At 41.7% G+C, this 19,025-nt stretch overlaps 1 protein-coding gene across 1 annotated transcript in view; it reads left to right on the plus strand.

Annotated features, from left to right (window-relative positions):
* The first annotated feature begins 565 nt into the window (after nt 1–565).
* fignl2 (fidgetin like 2) overlaps nt 566–19,025 on the plus strand; it is a 46,373-nt gene continuing 27,913 nt past the window's right edge. The window contains exons 1-2 of the mRNA XM_086049583.1: nt 566–683; nt 1,765–1,905. Of these exons, the coding sequence (XP_085905709.1) occupies nt 1,881–1,905 (25 nt within the window). The 5' untranslated portion in view covers nt 566–683; nt 1,765–1,880. The remainder of the gene's footprint in view (nt 684–1,764; nt 1,906–19,025) is intronic.

Here is a 19,025-nt window from a genome sequence, read left to right on the forward strand (position 1 = left end):
CTGATTCTGATTGTTGATATTGAGCTGATGAATGTGACACAATTTTTCAGTTATCAGTTCAATAGTTATCGATCCAATAGTTATCATGCATCCCTACTATATGTTATTGTTTACTGTTGCTGTTGTTGACACGTCGTTGTTCACGTAGTGCAGTACACTTGGACTTAGTCACTTGGAAATACATACAAATACAAACTAACATTCAAATATTTGTTTCTTGTTTTGTTTTTACTCAATACTCTTCTTTCTGATCATTCCAACATATCCTGGAAATTTGCTTCAAAACCAGACGCTCTTGGTTTTCTTCTTCTTTGCTCTGTCCAGAGATACTGAGCATATTGACCTCCCACATCCGTCCGTCCGTTCATCCATACACCCTGCTGCCCTCCCCTATGTCCTTCTCCCTCTCTCAGAGAGAAAGAGCGAGAGGTACATGGGGGAGGGGAGTGTTCACTCTCTTGTCACTGGCCAACACTGGAGTGAGAAAGAGAGAGAGGTAGGGTAAAAGAGCGAGAGAGACAGAGGGAGAGAGAGGGAGGGAGGGAGTGTGGCGTGAGTCTAGAGTTCTGTCCCATATGTGGAATAAAAGCAAAGCAGTGCACACAGTGGCCCGGTCCAGTCTGCTCTCAGGATTAACCAAGCGCTGCTTTCAGCTGGGATGGAGGACATGTAGGCATGAAGAGGTAAAGCTGCACACCTTTTTGAGCTCTCCCTCTCACTCTAATGATCTGCTCCCATGACTTTAGAAGTCACACGGGCTAGCTGCTAGAGAAAGGAAGGTAAAAATGGTAACTGGTCTTTCAGAAAGGAAACAAGGAAAGAGGGGAAGTAGGAGGGAAGGGAGGAAAGAGGTGAAGGAAGTCAGGAGTCAGGCGCTGACAAACTTGTGCGCGTGGGCAATGCTGCTGTGTTTGCTTTGAACTGGAAATGTCATCGTTTGTTAGTGTAGGCTGACTGGTAAACGTTGGACTGTCAAATAGCTCTGTGCTCATTGCATCATTTCCCTTTCATGTTAATGACACATGAGTGAATGTACATGGGCAATGGCCTTGTTGCATGTATTGTTTGCTATGCGCTATATTTGCAGGGTGCTCATGTGCAAACGTAACAAATGGTCCATATTTCTGTGAGTTAATTATTCGTATCTAGAAGGACATTGCTGTAGGAAGAATTCATATGGAATAAAGTTTTGGAATATTCTTCTGGGTCTTTTGAATACAACAGCAAAATTGTCAGGCCTTTGAAAGTTTACTATTGTGAAGTCTATTTATTGAGTAGATGCACTGTCTTCAAATCAGGGGAAAACAATGGATGAATAGGAGTAAAATGTACGGGACATGACTAAAATTTGCTATTTACAGAATTCAATTTTGACTCATTGATTGAGGAAACACTAACAATTTCTTCAGTTAAGGAATGAGATAACGTTTGGACTCTGTAAATATGACGAGAATTTTGCATTGCAGCAGAGGCCAAATTGTTTGGTGTGCAAAGAATGCAGTCTTTATTGGCCCAGTGCACAGAGCAGTAGTATGCGTGATTCTCTTTTTGTGAGGCAGATTTGAGAAAGCCTTCTTTTGAGGGGTGCACGCAGTTCACAATCAGCTATAATGAGCCCCCTTGTGTTGGTCTGTTTGTGCTTTGTTTTCGCTCTCCCGACAGGACATCAGCGTTGCTCTGTATCGCACAGCAAATTAGGTGTTGAGTTTTGCTGTTAATTGTCATGTGGCTCCAAACGTGGTCAACTCTGTCTTTCCCTCACAGGGCTGTCGCGTCATCCGTGCGAGCGCATGACAGTGATGGACTACAAGCCAACAGACGCTAACCGTGGCCGGCATTCACACAAGCGCATTCCTCCTCACTAAGACCAGCTCCACAGAATGCTGAGTTCCATTGTCCCCTATAGTGAGTACTTTGCACCTTTCTTTCTCCCTCACCACTTGTGCATGTGTGTCACAACAATCAACCAGCCGAGTCAGGATTTAGTTGGACTTTGAGCCCAAAACCCCCCCAACTCTGCAACTCCAAAAGTAAGCCGGTGCGGACACTCTGTTGTGTAGCTTGTGGCCAGACAAGAAAAGACACATAAAGGCATTTTCTCTGGCATCAACTGAATGTTTCATTGTATACAGAGGAAGGATGTTGATGGTTTTTAGCAGCCAAAACTTTGGTGTCCTTTTCACCACACTGCTCTCTTTTCTCTTGTCAGTGCTGACCTAATAACTGACATGTCCATTTTTGGCCTCGCCCCCGACCTCCTCATTTCCAGCCCACAAAAGCACCCGCCCCCCAGTGGGCTTCATTTGAGTCGAAAACAGCATTGTTTGCCAGCCAGCATGGTGCTGCCTCAGCCTCTGCTGCTCCTCTTCTCTCTCCTTTAACTCACCTCAAAGGCGCTTTATCAGCATGACAGCTCCAAGACAAGCGGGAGAAACCAAACAGAAGGGTTCAGTTCCAAAGTATTACCCTCTTAATAAATGTTACCAGATTGAGTGTTCCGTGCGTTAAAAAGGATTGCATAAGCCAAATTGCGTATGAGTAGCGTTGTTTCAATATGTCTTGAGGTTAGCAAGAGCTCAGAATGAACCTTAAAACATTTGTTTGCCGTGGGGAAGTGGACGCTTGCTTGCGCTGCTTCCCATCAAGGCGCGTTTTACTGGTTGTTCCATTAGCTCCTTGCAGCCTTCTAGACCGTATTGACCAGTGCTGAAGTGGACGACGAGTCAAAGAATGTCACAAACTGAAGGCGGAATCGCTGAGCGTTTGGAAGATGCACTTCCTTCCAGGGAACCTTCTGCTACACTTAACCCCTAGTTCTTTGTATCGTTATTCATTGTTATTGTTCAATTCTCCTTGCTTTTGTTCTTTTTTTTTCATCACCGTTATCAAGCAGCGCTGGTAGCGCCTTGCAGGGTGGGAATCGCTGCAGAATGGCTGCAAGTGTGTGACGGTGCGCGCACGACGGTGTTAGCTACTCGCACTATTTACTCACACACCAGTGACACACAAACACACCACTGCGCTCGCGGGTGACACTGCGGCTCACTGTCTTGGAGCCAAAGACTGTAGTTGTGATTTTGCCTGCAGAAATCGGACTGTGAGGGACTTGTGAAGAGTCTCACCTCAATGATGGAATTCCCTATTTGGGACTATTGAGCTTTCCTGTTGCTTAACGCTGTAAACCATGAACTCAAGGTAGCATTTTTGCTCCTGCACTGGTGGGGACGCAGTTGCTATGCTTATGTACGTTTGCAGTCTTGCTGGTCTGCGGCCACAGGACTTGGAGCTGTAGAGAATAGGCTTCAGCCGGACCTGAGAGGAAACCTGAGAGAGATTCCACGAGCCATGGATACTCCTGGAGGGATTTGGTGCAAACAATCTGTAATCTGTACTTCAAACAAACTCTTAAATCAGTCCCAGGCCACCAAACCGTGAGTGCCCTAACTCTGGTTGCTCGGGGCCCCTGCTGGTTTAGTGATACCTTTTCTTTTAAGAGCGCGCACAAGAAAAACCGAGCGCTTGTACAGTTCTGTCAGATTTTATAACCCTCCCCCGCCTGACCCCCCTAGCTTCTCCTTCGCTCCCTTGTTTATATTTTCTGCAAGTGTTTTTTGTTGAATGAAGTGGCTTGCATTGAAGAAAGAAGCAGCGGATCTCACGCTTGGAGGATCACACCACCGCCCATCACCATCGAGGGGCCGAGTGGCATGAGTGTTTGGTGGCAGGGCCTGTGAGGCCCTTGAGTAAACATATTAGTGTGGGGTGTGAATGGGCTCTAATTAGCCTGAATTCTGTGCACTTGCGTGCGCATGCGCATATGTGCGTGCGTCCACAAAAAACAGAGGTTAGGTACCCGAGACCTTGCGAGTCCCCGGCCCTCTGCTCCCGCTCTCTAAGGGTTCATCAGCTCATTAAGGAGAGCCTTGCTCCTGTTAAGGGTCCAATTAAGAAGGCTCATTTGGAAGGCAACACTTCACTGGATTCCTGAGGCAGCAGTATTCACAGTGTCCACGCTGTTGCGGCTAATTAGTAAATGACTGCACTTGAGAAATAACATCCTTGGATCATTGTGCTATCAAGTGTTTCTTTTGCGGCGGTCGTAATGCGCCACAGAGGAACATAACGAGCGCCCCGTGTTTGTTTGTCTGTTCGTATTAACAATACAGTAAATGGCCTGGGTGCAGAGCTTATAAAATGGGATCATACAGGAGTCTAACATAGAAAATGTTCAGCGAGCAGGAGATTTGGCGAGCGGGACAGATGGAAGGAGAGATTGGTCATCACGGAACTTGAGGACAGCTGCTCTTTGATATATTAGTGGACACAATGGCCCAAAGCCTGCCTGCAGTCACACAAAATAAGTACCCTGTTTTTCTTGAAGGGGAGGGGGCAGCGGACAGGCTCCTGTCATTTGCGGACCTGTGTTGGCAGGCACGGGGGATGGGGAGTTGTTTCTAAAATTACAAGCATGAAGTGACGCATCCAGCAATTATTCTGCAGGCTTTCCCGTTTGGAGAGAGAGCTAAAAAGGAGCTGTAAGTTGAGTACGGTTGCAGATGGGAATTTTTCTTTCTTTTTTTTCTCTCTTTGCTGCACCACCATTAGCAATTCTAAACAGGTTTGTCAATTAATCAATGTTTAGCAAATGCCATCAAGATGTTGACTGCAGTCCCACCCCAAATACTGTGCACGACAACAAAAACTTTTCACAGGACACTACAATTTAAACTGGACATTATTCTAACTCAGATTCTTTTTTTTCCCATACTTTCTGTAGTGTGTTGTCGAATTGCGTTTTATATTTCACTTGAATAACATTATGGCTCAATCCGCATTTGGATTAGCACATAAATACATCGTTCTGGGTAATCCTTGAATTACTTCCCGGTACTTTAGATTTTCCTTGAAATGAAGGCGCCAATTAATCATCCTTAAAAATAACACTAAATCCTTAAATCTACCCTGCAAAAATGTAAAGAATGCCACAGAAACAATTAGCAAAACGAATATATTTTCCTTGAAAATCACGCTAAAGAATATGATGAGTTTGAATTTGCTGTAAAAAGGTTTCATATTATATCTGTGTTTAATGTATCCCATACTTAAAAGAGGGCTTTGTGTTATTAGTGGAAGAGGCAAACAAACATAATAGTGAGGTACAGAAAATAAATCAATCATTCCAATAATTTGGTGGAATTCAGAAGCCACATAGAGCCGTGGAATCACCCAAATCATCTGAAATCATAAGGCGATATTGTACTGTGCTGTGTACTCGATGGCAGGTGAGGAGTTTCAGACCTGAGTCTTCAGTGAGCATTGAGTGACCTAGTCCACCTCTTAATAATGCCATCATATTACAAAACAATGTACCCTACCCCAAAAAAATAAATCACAATGTGTTGGTAATTGTCGCAGACAATTGTAAAGCACTCTTCACTGCCTATGCGGAATTCAAATTGGGCTTTTTATGACATATAGGTTGGATGTCGATGGATGAGCTTATACTGCAGATGCATCATATCTGATTTAAATCCACATACAGGCCAATGTGTGGTATTAAGGAAGAGTATTTCACATATTTGAGGATATATATATATATGTATATATATATATATATATATATATATATATATATATATATATATATATATATATTCATCCATTATCTACACCGCTTATCCTCACAAGGGTCGCAGGGACTGCTGGAGCCTATCCCACCTGTTTTCGGGAAGTAGGCGACATCCAGAACTGGTTGCCAGCCAACCGCGGGGCACACAGAGACAAACAAACATTCGCGCTCACAACCACACCAAGGGGCAATTTAGAGTGTCCAATCAACCTAAACCAGAAAACCAGAGTACCCGGGAAAAACCCACGCAGGCATGGGGAGAACCTGCAAACTCCACATTCCTCCTTAATGTATGTATATATATATATATATATATATATATATATATATATATATATATATATATTAGGGCTGGGATGATACACTTTTGTCCAAATCCGATACGGATCCCATTACTTGGGTTGCGATCCGATACACATTGCGATACTTAAATATTCTAAATATCTGTATTTCAAAAACCTGAGGCATGTGTTTCCAAAGTTTTAACTTAAGTGCCACTTAACATGTATGTAAGTGTCACGACTGAAAAGTGCACAAACTGTTCCAGTAACTATTCCTGATACACAAGAGTGCAAGAAATAAAACTCCATTCACAAAGCTCAACTTTAAAGCCCAAATGTGAAGTAGTGTCAGAAAATGCCAAATGAAATCAAAGTAAAGTAATTAAACACTATGCGAAAAATAAAGCACGAAAAATACATTTCTACATCATATATTTGACAAAATCATAGTTTTCCCGAAGTGAGAGGCTAACGAGCTCGAAACCACAAGTGCGACGTCATTAGATGAACGACCATGGCAGCGCTCAATGAAGTGTAAAAAGCCACTCAGAAACTGACTCAGAAAGCAATATTTCAAACTTATATGAGGGGATCAAGGTGTTTGAAGAGGAGAGGAGGTTGTTGGCATAATGCAGTGCTTCTGGGGCACGGTGCAATGCTGAGGGGTGTGCCTGTGACCCTGGGGAACATGCTGGAATGAATTTGTTATCATTTATTGATTTTGTTTAATTTTATTTTCAGCAAAAAATGGTGCAATAACTCTGTCAAAAATGTTTACAGCTTAAACAAGGATATTGTTATTTTTTGAATTTCAGGCAAATTGATGCACTTAAAATCTTTTCTTTTACAGACTAATAACCAATGTTAATAAGGTTGTTCTTGTAGGTTGAACTATATCTCTTGGTTTTCTTTATGTTAACAAGGATACGATGTTATGCAGAGGTGTACCTATAACTATTTTATAGACAAATGCTATTATTTATAGTTGCGGCGGAGAGTGGGAGGAAGGGTGGGGGGTGTGAATTGTTTTCTTCTCGCTAGGGTGGGCGTAACAGAAAATAATTGAGAAGCACTGGCATAATGCATGTTGAACCGTACATGTACGAGCCAGATGCTCAAGATGAGAAAATGTTGTGCCCGAACGACCAGACAAGACCCACTGACTGACATTGGAAGAATGGTAAGCTCAATAGGCTGTGATTATTATTAGCCTAGCGTTATCGTTTGAAATTTGATGTTGTGCCCTGCTGTAAATTACGCACAATGAGATAACCTATTTGTTCCATATGTTGATTGCATATGATCAACAAAGTCATGCCAGCTAATGCGGAGAGAGTTGGCTCCCTCCGGTGAGCTGCTCCCTTTTTTTTTCTTTTGCCCCAATTGTGTCACACGTTTAAATACCACTTTCTACTCTCAACCTTAATATTTTTATTTTTTGTTTCGTGCAGCCAGTCGTCAGCTGTAAATGAGACATTTTGTTTCAAGTGTTTATTGCCGAATTGAACAGTTCCGATGTTGCTTGTGACGAATCAGCAGACAGGAAAAACAAAATTACTGGACTGGCATTGGCCCAACGGCCATAGCTGGAATCATGAGTCAATTAATGTGGAAGCCAGTTGAACTGTAACACAAACTGGTCCTATTCTTATATTTTGGCCACTCAAACAACTGCTGGTTTGAACAATGCATCGCCACATAGTGTCAAGGAATTTCGCCAAAAACGCAATAAGAATGGCAAAGAGCTGCAACCGTGACAGTCAACAATTCAGTACAATGGGTGACTGACAACTTGATCTCTTCTAGTGAGGTCACTCGCCGAAGATTAACGGAGATTGCAGAACATTTGCATTTTCGTTGTTAAGCGTGTTGCTATGGGCCTAATTATGAATCTGGGTCAATCATAGAAACTAACGAAAGTATGCCTAAAATAGTTTTAGCTGTCAAAAGACTTTTGGCCATGTCTACTTCACACTTAGTCTTTCAGGACCTCAAATGTTCCAAAAGTATGTATATAGATCATGCAAAACATAACATGACATAAGGTATCGAAAGTATCGATACTTCTTCAACGTATTGATGATTGGTATCGACATAAAAAGTATCACAATACATCGTGCGACAGTATTTTTTCCCAGCCCCTGCCAAAAACCTTCTACAACATACTTTGGAATATTTGAGGTCCTTAAAGTTGAACTGAATTGCAATCGTCAGTCCGTCAATCAGTCAGTCAGTACGTCATGTAAGTCATGTAAACTGGTCTGTCAGATGTCCATTGGTCCTTCAGTCGGTCCCCCCAAAAAACATCAGTAAAATGGGCGCCCCCCCAGTGACGGACAAACGGACTAACGGTCCGTCACTGATGGACAAGTTTAGAGACGATTACACTGACGAATGGAAACCCACTTCCGCCATTCGTCAGTCCGTCTTGTTTAAAAGGTTCCCATCATTCGTCAATCGTCAGCTAAACGGGTGGTCAGTTCTGATGGAATGCCCACCTCTGGGAATTATACATACATACATATACACATACACACAATATATGGAAGGAATTCATGATCCATTTTGCATGTAAAAACACCAAATTAAACATGTTTTTCATAGCAAAGTGAGCAAATTTTTCATAGCAAAGTGAGCAAATGCCCCAAGGCAATTTCCCAGCATCTCCACCTGGCACGCGATGAAATGCAGCCATCTCTCAGATTGGTCTTTTTAGGATGGGCCAGGTAGCGAGTGGCAGTAGGAGGGCCCCAGCCCTGTTAGAATGTCCTCCTCGATATTAGGGTCATAAATCACTGTGAACTTGTGAACAAAGGACTTGGGAGGCCTTCTGACAGGACAACAAATCAAGATAACTAACTCTGATATAGAACAGATTCTCAAGCCCGATTGCCTCTCGCTCCGCAGCCCGAACTCCAACTCTTTATTTTATGTTGGAGATGTTTCAAGAAACAGATGATTTGCTTGTAAACGTTTACGTGGTACAACAAGTCATCCATGACTGACTGCCGGCCTTTTGCCTTCTCTCTCCTTGCTGCCTGACATTCACCCTCATGACTGCTGTGTGCAAGATATTGGGCCTTTTAAGAGAGCGCCTTCTGACAGTGTCAAAATCGCAAGCAATTTATGAAAGTTCCTTCAGGTACAAATGTTTATGAAGAAACTCATATGCTGAAGTGCTTTTCAAAAAGGTGCACCTGCTTCCGATTGGGGCTCATTTCGACAAATTAAGAGAGGGGACTTAAACTACAGTTAGATTAAATAATTCACCCTGACATAATGTCAGGTTCACACCAAGTGAGACACTAGTAAACAACGATTTGAGGAGAGAAGACACTCAACACAATATTGTCATTTTACTTGCGCAAGGAGAGCGAAGGGAACTACTGCAACAATTCCTAGCAACCCTCTGATAAGCACCTCCACCTCCTAGCTTTTATTTTCGTAGGAGTCCCTGATTACAAAGGTGTCCCACCTCTAAGGAAAAGGGGGGCGAAAGCAGTTGGGACATTCTGAGTTTGGTATGTGTGCGTGTGTGTGTGAGTCATCATTATGCATGTCTGAAAGCAATAAGGCATGCAAAGCAAGCTGGGCCTGGATCAGAACAAGGCTAAAGATGAACATCTATTCCTACAAGGCTAGATTAGAACGAGGCTAACGTCTAGACTACAACAAGGCTAAGGCCAGTCATCAAACTTCTATTCTGCATAATTCAAATGAGGGACAGCAAGCATCATAACATATTCATTATTATACATTATTCTTACATTTCCCCCCTGTCTGTCCTACATTTGCACAAATCCACATATCATTGAATAGACCCACCAAAAAGGCTTTAATCCAACGAATCATTCCCATGAAAACAAACGTAATTATACACGAGGTTGTCAATGTAATGTAATCTGCTCATAACCTCCAAGATTGGGAAATAGATCTGGAAGAGAAAACAAAATGTCATCAGGAGCAAGTGTCCTCATTACTCCCATCTGCACAATTAAGCAACAACGGATACACTTGATTCAATTTGAACGCCCTAAGTGCAATAGCTGAAGTGATCAACTGGTTGAGCAGCGCCCTAATACAAGGAACACAACAACATCCACACAATGTAAGAATAGCTGAAAACACAGCTATATAAACTAGGACAGAGAAAACTAAATTATGATATTTACCAAATGTTTTATCCCACCATTCTGTTCACAAAGACGTGTCCATACCAGAGTGCTCCCTCATCTTGTGGTCGAGGACGCGGAGGCCATTGATGGCCCTGGTAAGGGAGATGCGGAGGCCATTAATGGCGCTGGTGAGGGACTCCTCCGGGGCCGTGTTAATCAAACAACACTGGTCACCAAACATCGCACACACCCCACCTATTTCCGCCAGGAGCATGACAACCGCAATGCAGCTCTGGAACGTCATGAGAGATGTGGCGCCAACTGTTCTTTGATAGCAAGTAATCCTACTTCAGTATAGTTACCCAGTTTCCGTACATTGTAGGGGATGTAGTTGATTCTATCAACAATTTTATTCAGGGTAATCCATATAAAAATGAACTCCCAACCAGCTGCAATCTGATCAACCAGTTTATACTCATCTGGTACACCACGAGGTACGCCAATCGCATCAATAGAGGTCAAATCTCCATGCCCCCCAGGAAGCACTGCGCTGACTCCTATAGAGGTTTTCTCGTGGAGTGTGCGTCAGAGCTGCCCCCTGGATGAAAAATAGCAATAGGCAAGAGTAATGATACAAGTGTAGATACCCCTGAGGCATTTCTCTATGTGTCAAATAATTGGTTACCACCACACCACCACCACACGCCACTGCGTGGGATGAGAGGTGTAGCATGCACGTCCAGGTGGTCGCACCAGGTGTCACACCAGGTGTCATTGATGGACCCCAAACGTGGGCCTGTATTGGTGAGGTTTACACGTCAAGTCAAGTCAAATTTATTTATATAGACCTTAATCACAGGAAAGTCTCAAAGGGCTTCACATATGCACCAGATCATATACACGGCATCCCCTGATCTTAACCCCCAGGAGGGCAAGGAAAAACTAAAAAAAAACATCTGGGGAAAAGTGAGAAACCTTGAGAAGGGACCACAGACCCCCCTTCCAGGATGATCAGGCTGCAATGGATGCCGAGTGGGCAACATTGAACACACATTATAGTACTATACAGTGTATGTTAAAGTGATGTGAAAGTTAATCAAATGAAGTGCTGCAGGAAGATGACATCCGTGAAGTGAGCTGGGGCCCAATGGTCAATGTAGAAATCTCCATAGCAGCGCCTCCGAGGATGTGGTCAGCCTCTGATCTTGTAGCAGTCAGTTGCTGTTGGATCGAAACAGCAACCTCGAATTCGGTCGTCATCACCTAATTCCCAAGCCTGGGAAAAAGGGGCAGAAAAAGAATAGAAGTGTCAGTAAAGAGGCCAAAACAAACAGTTCAACTAAATGCAGAATCGTACAAATAAGTCTTAAGTCGTGTTTTAAACATTTCTACTGAGGTAGTGCCTCTAATATAGGGGATTCCAAAGCATCGGTGCTCGAATAGAAAACGCTCTAGAACCTGCGAACTTCTTTTTGGCTCTCTGGATCACTAAAAGGCCAGCATTTTGTGACCAAAGGTTTCGGATCGCAACATATGGTATCACTAAGTCGACGAGATAGGAAGGTGCTAAGCCGTGCAGTATTTTGTAGGTAAGTAGCAAAACCTTGAAATCGCATCTCAAGTGGACTGGGAGCCAATGTAAATCGGCTAATATCGGAGTAATATTCTCGAACTTTCTCGTCCTTGTCAAGAGTCTTGCAGCGGCATTTTGGACTAAATGCAGACTTTTAATACTAGACAAGGGAAGACCAGAGAGCAAAACGTTACAATAATCGAGGCGAGACGTAACAAACGCGTGGATTAAAATTTCTGCATCACTATTCGACAGAATTGGACGAATTTTAGGAATATTACGGAGATGGAAAAATGCGGTTCTAGTAATATTCCTAATGTGCATTTGAAAAGACAGAGTTGGGTCGAATATAACACCTAGATTTTTTGTCGAATCTCTTTGGGTAATAGTACATTTATTGAGCCTCAGAGTGGTGTTCATAAATAGGTGCCGATGACGAGCTGGGCCAATAATCAACATCTCGGTTTTATCGGAGTTAAAAAGCAAAAAATTGAGAGACATCCATTGTTTTAACTCGGCAAGACATGCCTCTAAATTACAGCAATTAACCGGGTTTGTTAACTCGAGCGGCACATATAATTGGGTATTGTCAGCATAACAATGAAAACTAATGTTATATTTACGTATAATATCACCAAGCGGAAGCATGTAGATGCTAAGCAATAGGGGTCCTAGTATGGATGCCTGGGGGACTCCACATGTAACTTTACAAAACTCAGAAGTCGCATTGCCATGAATTACACGGTGCGTCCTTTCTGAGAGGTAAGAATTAAACCAAGAAAGTGCTGAGCCTGAGATACCAACACATCCTTCAAGGCGTTCTAATAGTATGTTATGATCGACGGTGTCAAAAGCAGCACTAAGGTCAAGTAAGAGTAGTATTGATGAGGTGTCGGAGTCCATAGCTAAGAGAAGATCATTAGTGACTTTAGCAAGAGCTGTCTCGGTAGAGTGATGGGCCTTAAATCCTGACTGAAGAATTTCAAATCGATTATTAGCAACCATATAGTCACTAAGCTGTTGCGCTACAACTTTTTCGAGAATTTTCGCAATAAACGGGAGATTTGAAACCGGCCTATAATTACTGAGGTTCTCTGGATCAAGGTTTGGCCGCTTAAGCAGAGGTCAAATAACAGCGGTTTTAAAAGCTGCTGGTATAGTGCCCGAGGTGAGTGATAAGTTAATGATATTTAAGACTGAGGGTCCTAGGGTTGTAAACAATTATTTGATGAGTTTACCAGGAAGCGGGTCGAGCACGCAAGTTGTCTGTTTTGCCGCACCAACTAAGTTTGTTAGGCTTTCAAGAGATACTATTTTAAAAAGAGATAGGGTTGTCAGACAGTTATCAACCATAATACCCCTACTAGCATCAGTATTCGCAGAATTCACCAGGGTTTTAGGAGCGGTGTCCTTAATCTCGTCCCGAATGTGCTCAATCTTCTCCGTAAAGAATTGCATGAAGTCATGGGATGAATGAGAGGAGCTATTGGAGGTCGACAGCTGTTGCGCTAGCGTTGCCACTGTATCAAATAAATATTTACGATTGTTTTTATTTAGAACAATTAATCTGGAAAAGTAATTAGTTTTGGCTAAGGCGAGTGCTTCTTTATATATTAGTAAGCTATCACACCATGCCTGATAGAAGACCTAAAGTTTAGTTGCACGCCGTTTGCGCTCTAGCTTCCTACATGATTGTTTAAGTGAGCGGGATTCCTCAGTAAACCACGTAGGCCTTTTAAAATGAGTTTCATGTCTTAATGGTGCAACAGAGTCAAGCGCATTTAATAGAGCAACATTAAAATAATTTGTGAGGTTGTCAATCGAACCAATATAGCTCGGAAACGAAGCAGTTGCCAGTTGCAGTAGCTCAGACAGCGGTGGTTGAAGAACTAATATTTCGGCTGCTAAAGCTTTGATTGTGGTCAGGACGATGGTAATGAGCCCGCACTTCAAATTTTATAAAGTAATGGTCAGACATAACAGTAGTATACGGTCGTTAAAACAAAAGGTGTTAGCACAACAACATTAGCTCCTTACTCTGCGTCCAGCCTGCATCGATCTTCATGTTGCCTCCCAAGCAGTCGCCAAGACACCGCTTGCAGCCGCCAGAGAGAGAGCGCTAGAACGCCCAGGGGTTTTTACAACTTTTTTTGCAACAACTATTGAATGACAAATCTGTGTGTCACTCAATCACTCACTCACTCACTCACTCACTCACTCAACTCACTCACTCACTCACTCACTCACTCACTCACTCACTCACTCACTCACTCACTCACTCACTCACACACACTTTCAATATGGAAGGACTTACATTTTTGGACATATATTCTGATGTTATAAGTCTGCACTCTCCTGTTCAATTGCCAGGTTTTTATGTTATGTTTTATGTTGCTTGTTTCATCTGCATTTTCACTTTAGAAGCAGCATTCATGCACTGCACTTTTCTTGGCCTTATTGCACTTAAGTTTAACACTAAAACGCCCAGAGTTTTTTTCACTTTTTTGCAACAGCGATTGAACGACAAATCTGTGTGATATTTGACAAACAACTCTGCTGGCTACAAGTAGATGACTTTAATTTGTAAATTGGCCTTTCCCTGCCAAAATAGCAGGTGATATGGCGGGGTGACATCGTCAAATGTAAAGCATAAGTAGTCAAATGACCACCTTCTGGGCGTTCTAGTGGTAAGCCCTCATCGAACAAGTGTCAATGTTCAGCGAACAAAACGCTCTAGTGAGGCTGACTCCACAACAGTGTGGCATTGTACCTTTTCGTCTGTTTACGTTCCAAATTGGACTGTTGTCAGTCGAAAAACTGGTGCCATTCCTCATCCAAATAAATGTGCACGTCTCATTTCCACTTCAGTCTCTGTAAATATCCTGACTGGTGTTTATTGCCTCGCCCGTCCTAACCGTGATCAGCAAAGAAGCAGTTTTTTTTTTCTTTAAGCAAAGAAGCAGTGTGCGCTGGTCCCAGCCTAAATCTATGTAGCTCTGCTCACTTCTACATTTCCTCATTCTCATATAAATCAGCCACGGAGAGGTTAATCCTTTTGATATATTGAAGTAGGCATTAGTAGAGATGTCCACATCAATTTTGGTGCCAATTGATCGCCGTTTTTGGACGTTATAAGCAATGAAAGTACAACGATTTCCAATGGAGGGTTTGGAATCGGTTACTCCCGTGACTCCGGCCAAACAGGGATAGAACGCTAGGGGGCGCGGCCATTCTCCTCATTAACAAGGGGCGTTATTCATGGAGTCACTTATTTCCTAATTTCTCCCAAATTTAATGATAGAATACAAAATGACAACTCTTTTCATTTTCCTGATCAAAAAATATATAAAATGAACTTGTCAGTGAAAACATGCCCACCGTCCCTTTAAGTAGTAATGTAACATGACATATGCAGACATCGCACAGCCATAATCCATCCATCCATTTTCAATATCGCTTATCCTGCTGAGTATGGTGGGGAGCTGGAGCCGAGCTCACCTGACTTTGGCTGAATGGCACACTACAAGACTAGTGCAAAGCGCATACCTGTCAACCCCAGGGTGTACTGAATCTTAAGAAAGTTGTAATTTGCCTTTGCATATCTGTATATAATCTTACACGTTACACATGATTTTCAAATGGCTGCTGTCATGTGAATGCAAATCAACAATGTACAGTGTACATGTGTTTCCACCTGTACAAATTATGATGAAAGTGTACAACTTCACAGGTATGAAAGCGCAGTTTAATTGTGCACATGGGTGGAGTTTTCTTTCTGTTGATATTTTGCGGGACTTTGCGCTGGTAAAAATGGTGCAACCATTGCCCCGGCACGAACATGACAATGCGTCCGTCTTTACTCCGAGTGCCGACTACTTTCTGCCACCAAACTATCACATACCTGCCAACCTCAGTCAATTGCTCCCCTTATTAATTATTGCAATTCCCCTTATTAAGCGATAATAAAATTTACAAAAACAACTCAACACCTATTTACTCACAGCAAGACAGACTATGTAGAATAAAAACAATATAATTATATAAAGATAATTTGTGTAAACAAGTTGATTTTATTTACCAAATAAACAACACAAACAATTCTTTCAGCATCTTTCTTAGTTCTTCCCCCACTTGCAGTAAATTTAGTGCTGCTTAGGGCCCTACATCTTGACTGGTGACCAGTCAATCACAGGGCACATAAAGAGTCTGACAACCATTCACACTTACATTCACACCATCACTGAGTGGGAACTGAACCCAGTATAACCACTACAACTACTACACCAGTGACTCACGTTCAGAATATTGAGAATTAATGCTTGTGTATTGTACCATACCAGAGAACGATGAGGTACATTGTGTATTTTGCCATGCTGCGGGACTCCAAAGAGACATTGATTTGGAGTTTGTATTACCTGCCAAGTCATCTTGGAGCCATTCTGTCTCGATTCATACGCAGCGTTGTCACAGCATGATGCACGAGGTGGCCACGTAAAAATGTGGACACTCCATTTTCACCTTGTCCATAGAATGTAAAGAAGAGGATGACAACGCTGACTATTAAATAAACAAATAGTTGACAGGGTACTCTCTAACCATTAAGGAAAACATGATACGTTTTCTTCCTCCAAACAGTTCTCATCTGTGTCCATAACATGTCTGAAAAATCCTGTCATCAAAAACACCAAGGATCAAAAAAATTACATCACAGGTGACACAGTGTGTACACCGCCGCTCTGCATGCAAATAATTTACTTTGCTCCCCTTCGCTTATTTATTGTATTTAATATCACCGTATTTTCCGGACTATAAGTCTCGTTTTTTTTGTGTGGTTTTTTTTTTCCATCGTTTGGCCGGGGATGCGACGTATACACCGGAGCGACTTATGTGTGAAATTATTAACACATTATTATATTGTATCTCTTTCCTTTTCAAGGTCACCAAACAATACACCAAACAACCACAGGAGGGCGTTCTAAGAATGCATATAAACCTGCATTACATATTGACTCTACAACAGGCAGAATAACCTGTAGTGCAGAGCTGGGCAGACCTGTAATATAATTTCACATAAAGAAACATAAAGATAAATCCTTAACGCTATTAAAATGCATGGATAATTCAAACTGTTATATCATCATATTTTGTTAAATGATTAATTAAAATATCCATCCATCCATCCATCCATTATCTGTACCGTTTATCCTCACAAGGGCCGTGGGGAGTGATGGAGCCTAGTATGATAAAAAGGCAATTTGACTATCAATACATCTACTTGCTTTACCTGTGGTCTTACACACACGTATGGTGCGGACCACAACAAAGAGACAATTACGACCCAATACATAAATACTTTTGGAGACTTGGAAACATTCTACATGGTCGGCGATAAATAAAAGACTTGTTTAATCGATGTACGACCGTTTTGGTGAGTTTAAAGTTATCTTACCTTGTAGTGTTGTCTACATTCATTTAGAGAATTTACACTGGCTGAAGCGGGTAGTATAGACCAATTGAATCCGCACCAAGGCAGAACTAAACTTTGGTTCCCCCCAGTCTTTCTGACATACCTGTTGTAAATTCCTCATTAATGCTTCGTTTATACAGGCATTGGTTTACTGTTTAACTTGTGTGTTTTACACCAGACATGTTTTCGGGCAGCCAATGGGTCCTTTCTTTACGTTGATTTATGTCGGGGATATTGTTGGACAGCTAAGGGGTCCTAACGAGAGACGTTTGGAGTCTGTTAGCCGTTAGCAACTAGCGGCAGATGCACGCCTCTTCGTCGTCGTGTACGGGGATTGAGTGAGTTGTAGAGTCTGTGGAATGGATTGTAGTGCTAACTGAAGCCACATTGCTCCCTATCACTGTGTCCGGTCACGCTCTATGATTCGAGTGACTGTTTGGATGAGTTGCTCCGGTGAATCCCCCCAAATTCACATATAGTGAATGTAAGCTAATTGTTACCATCGTAGCTCAGTGGAAATGTCTACTTAGCGCACAATTTCATTATTTTGATTAATATGGACACATTGATCGGCGTTACGCGACAGAGGCAACTTGGCTTCCGGGTGGTGGAGGGGGTGCGTTGTGTAATGTAACGTAAGCATACCGTTCAGCCTGTTGTCTCTATTCTATTTTTATTTTAAATTGTTTATTTAAATTTAAATTAAAAATGTCATGTCTGTTCTTGATGTTGGATTTTATCAAATACATTTTCTTAAAAAATGCGACTTATACTACAGTGCGACATATATGTTTTTTTTCTACTTTATTATGGATTTTATGGCTAGTGCGACTTGTACTCCGGAGCGATTTACAAGTTAATAGTAATAATTCATTTGAATGTAATTATATTGAAGGTGAATTATCATCTTATTTTTGGCACCCCGCTGCCGCTCCAGTTTGTCAGTTAATGTCAACCTTTTATTGTTCGACTACATACCACCTAATGCAATAACCTAGTGCATGTGACTGTTAATGGCAAATGTATTGTATTGTATTCAATTGTACTGTAATTTCGGTTAGAGCGCCCCTAGTAGTGGAAGAAAAATCCACAGAATAGCGCACCGGTCTGTAAACTGCATGGTTCAAAACACAGGAAAATTATCATAGTCAAGGATCAAAGAAAGCTATTAGAACAGTCTTTCAATTGAAATGTACTTTTATATTTTGTCACATTAGTTCCAAGATTTTACTCAAGTAAATATCGGTTGAAAGCTTTGTAAAAAATTGTAGTTGAAAAATACCATTAATCATCACCAATTATGGAAAATTTTGCAAATAATTAATTAGTTGAAAAAATGTAATCGCTTGACAGCACTAATATATATATATATATATATATATATATATATATATATATATATCCATCCATCCATTATCGATACCGCTTATCCTCACAAGGGTTGTTGGGCGTGCTGGAGCCGATCCCAGCTGTCATCGGGCAGTAGGCGGGGGACACCCTGAATTGGTTGCCAACCAATCGCAGGGCACACATAGACAAACATCCGCACTCACAATCACACCTAGGGGCAATTTAGAGTGTCCAATCAACTTACCATGCATGTTTTTGGAATGTGGGAGGAAACCGGAGTACCCGCAGAAAACCCACGCAGGCACAGGGAGAACATGCAAACTCCACACAGGGAGGCCGGAGCCCACGACCTCTGAACTGTGAGGCGGACGTGCTAACCAGTCGACCACCGTGCCGCCTATATATATATATATATATATATATATATATATATATATATATGTATATGTATATATATGTATATGTATATATATATATATGTATATATATGTATATGTATATATATATATGTATATATATGTATATGTATATATATGTATATATATATATATATATATATATATATATATATATATATATATATATATATATTTATATATATATATATATG

This window comes from Filicampus tigris, chromosome 1, assembly GCF_054856515.1.
Source record: "Filicampus tigris isolate MCC_2025a chromosome 1, RoL_Ftig_1.0, whole genome shotgun sequence".
In the NCBI taxonomy this organism is placed as follows: domain Eukaryota; kingdom Metazoa; phylum Chordata; class Actinopteri; order Syngnathiformes; family Syngnathidae; genus Filicampus; species Filicampus tigris.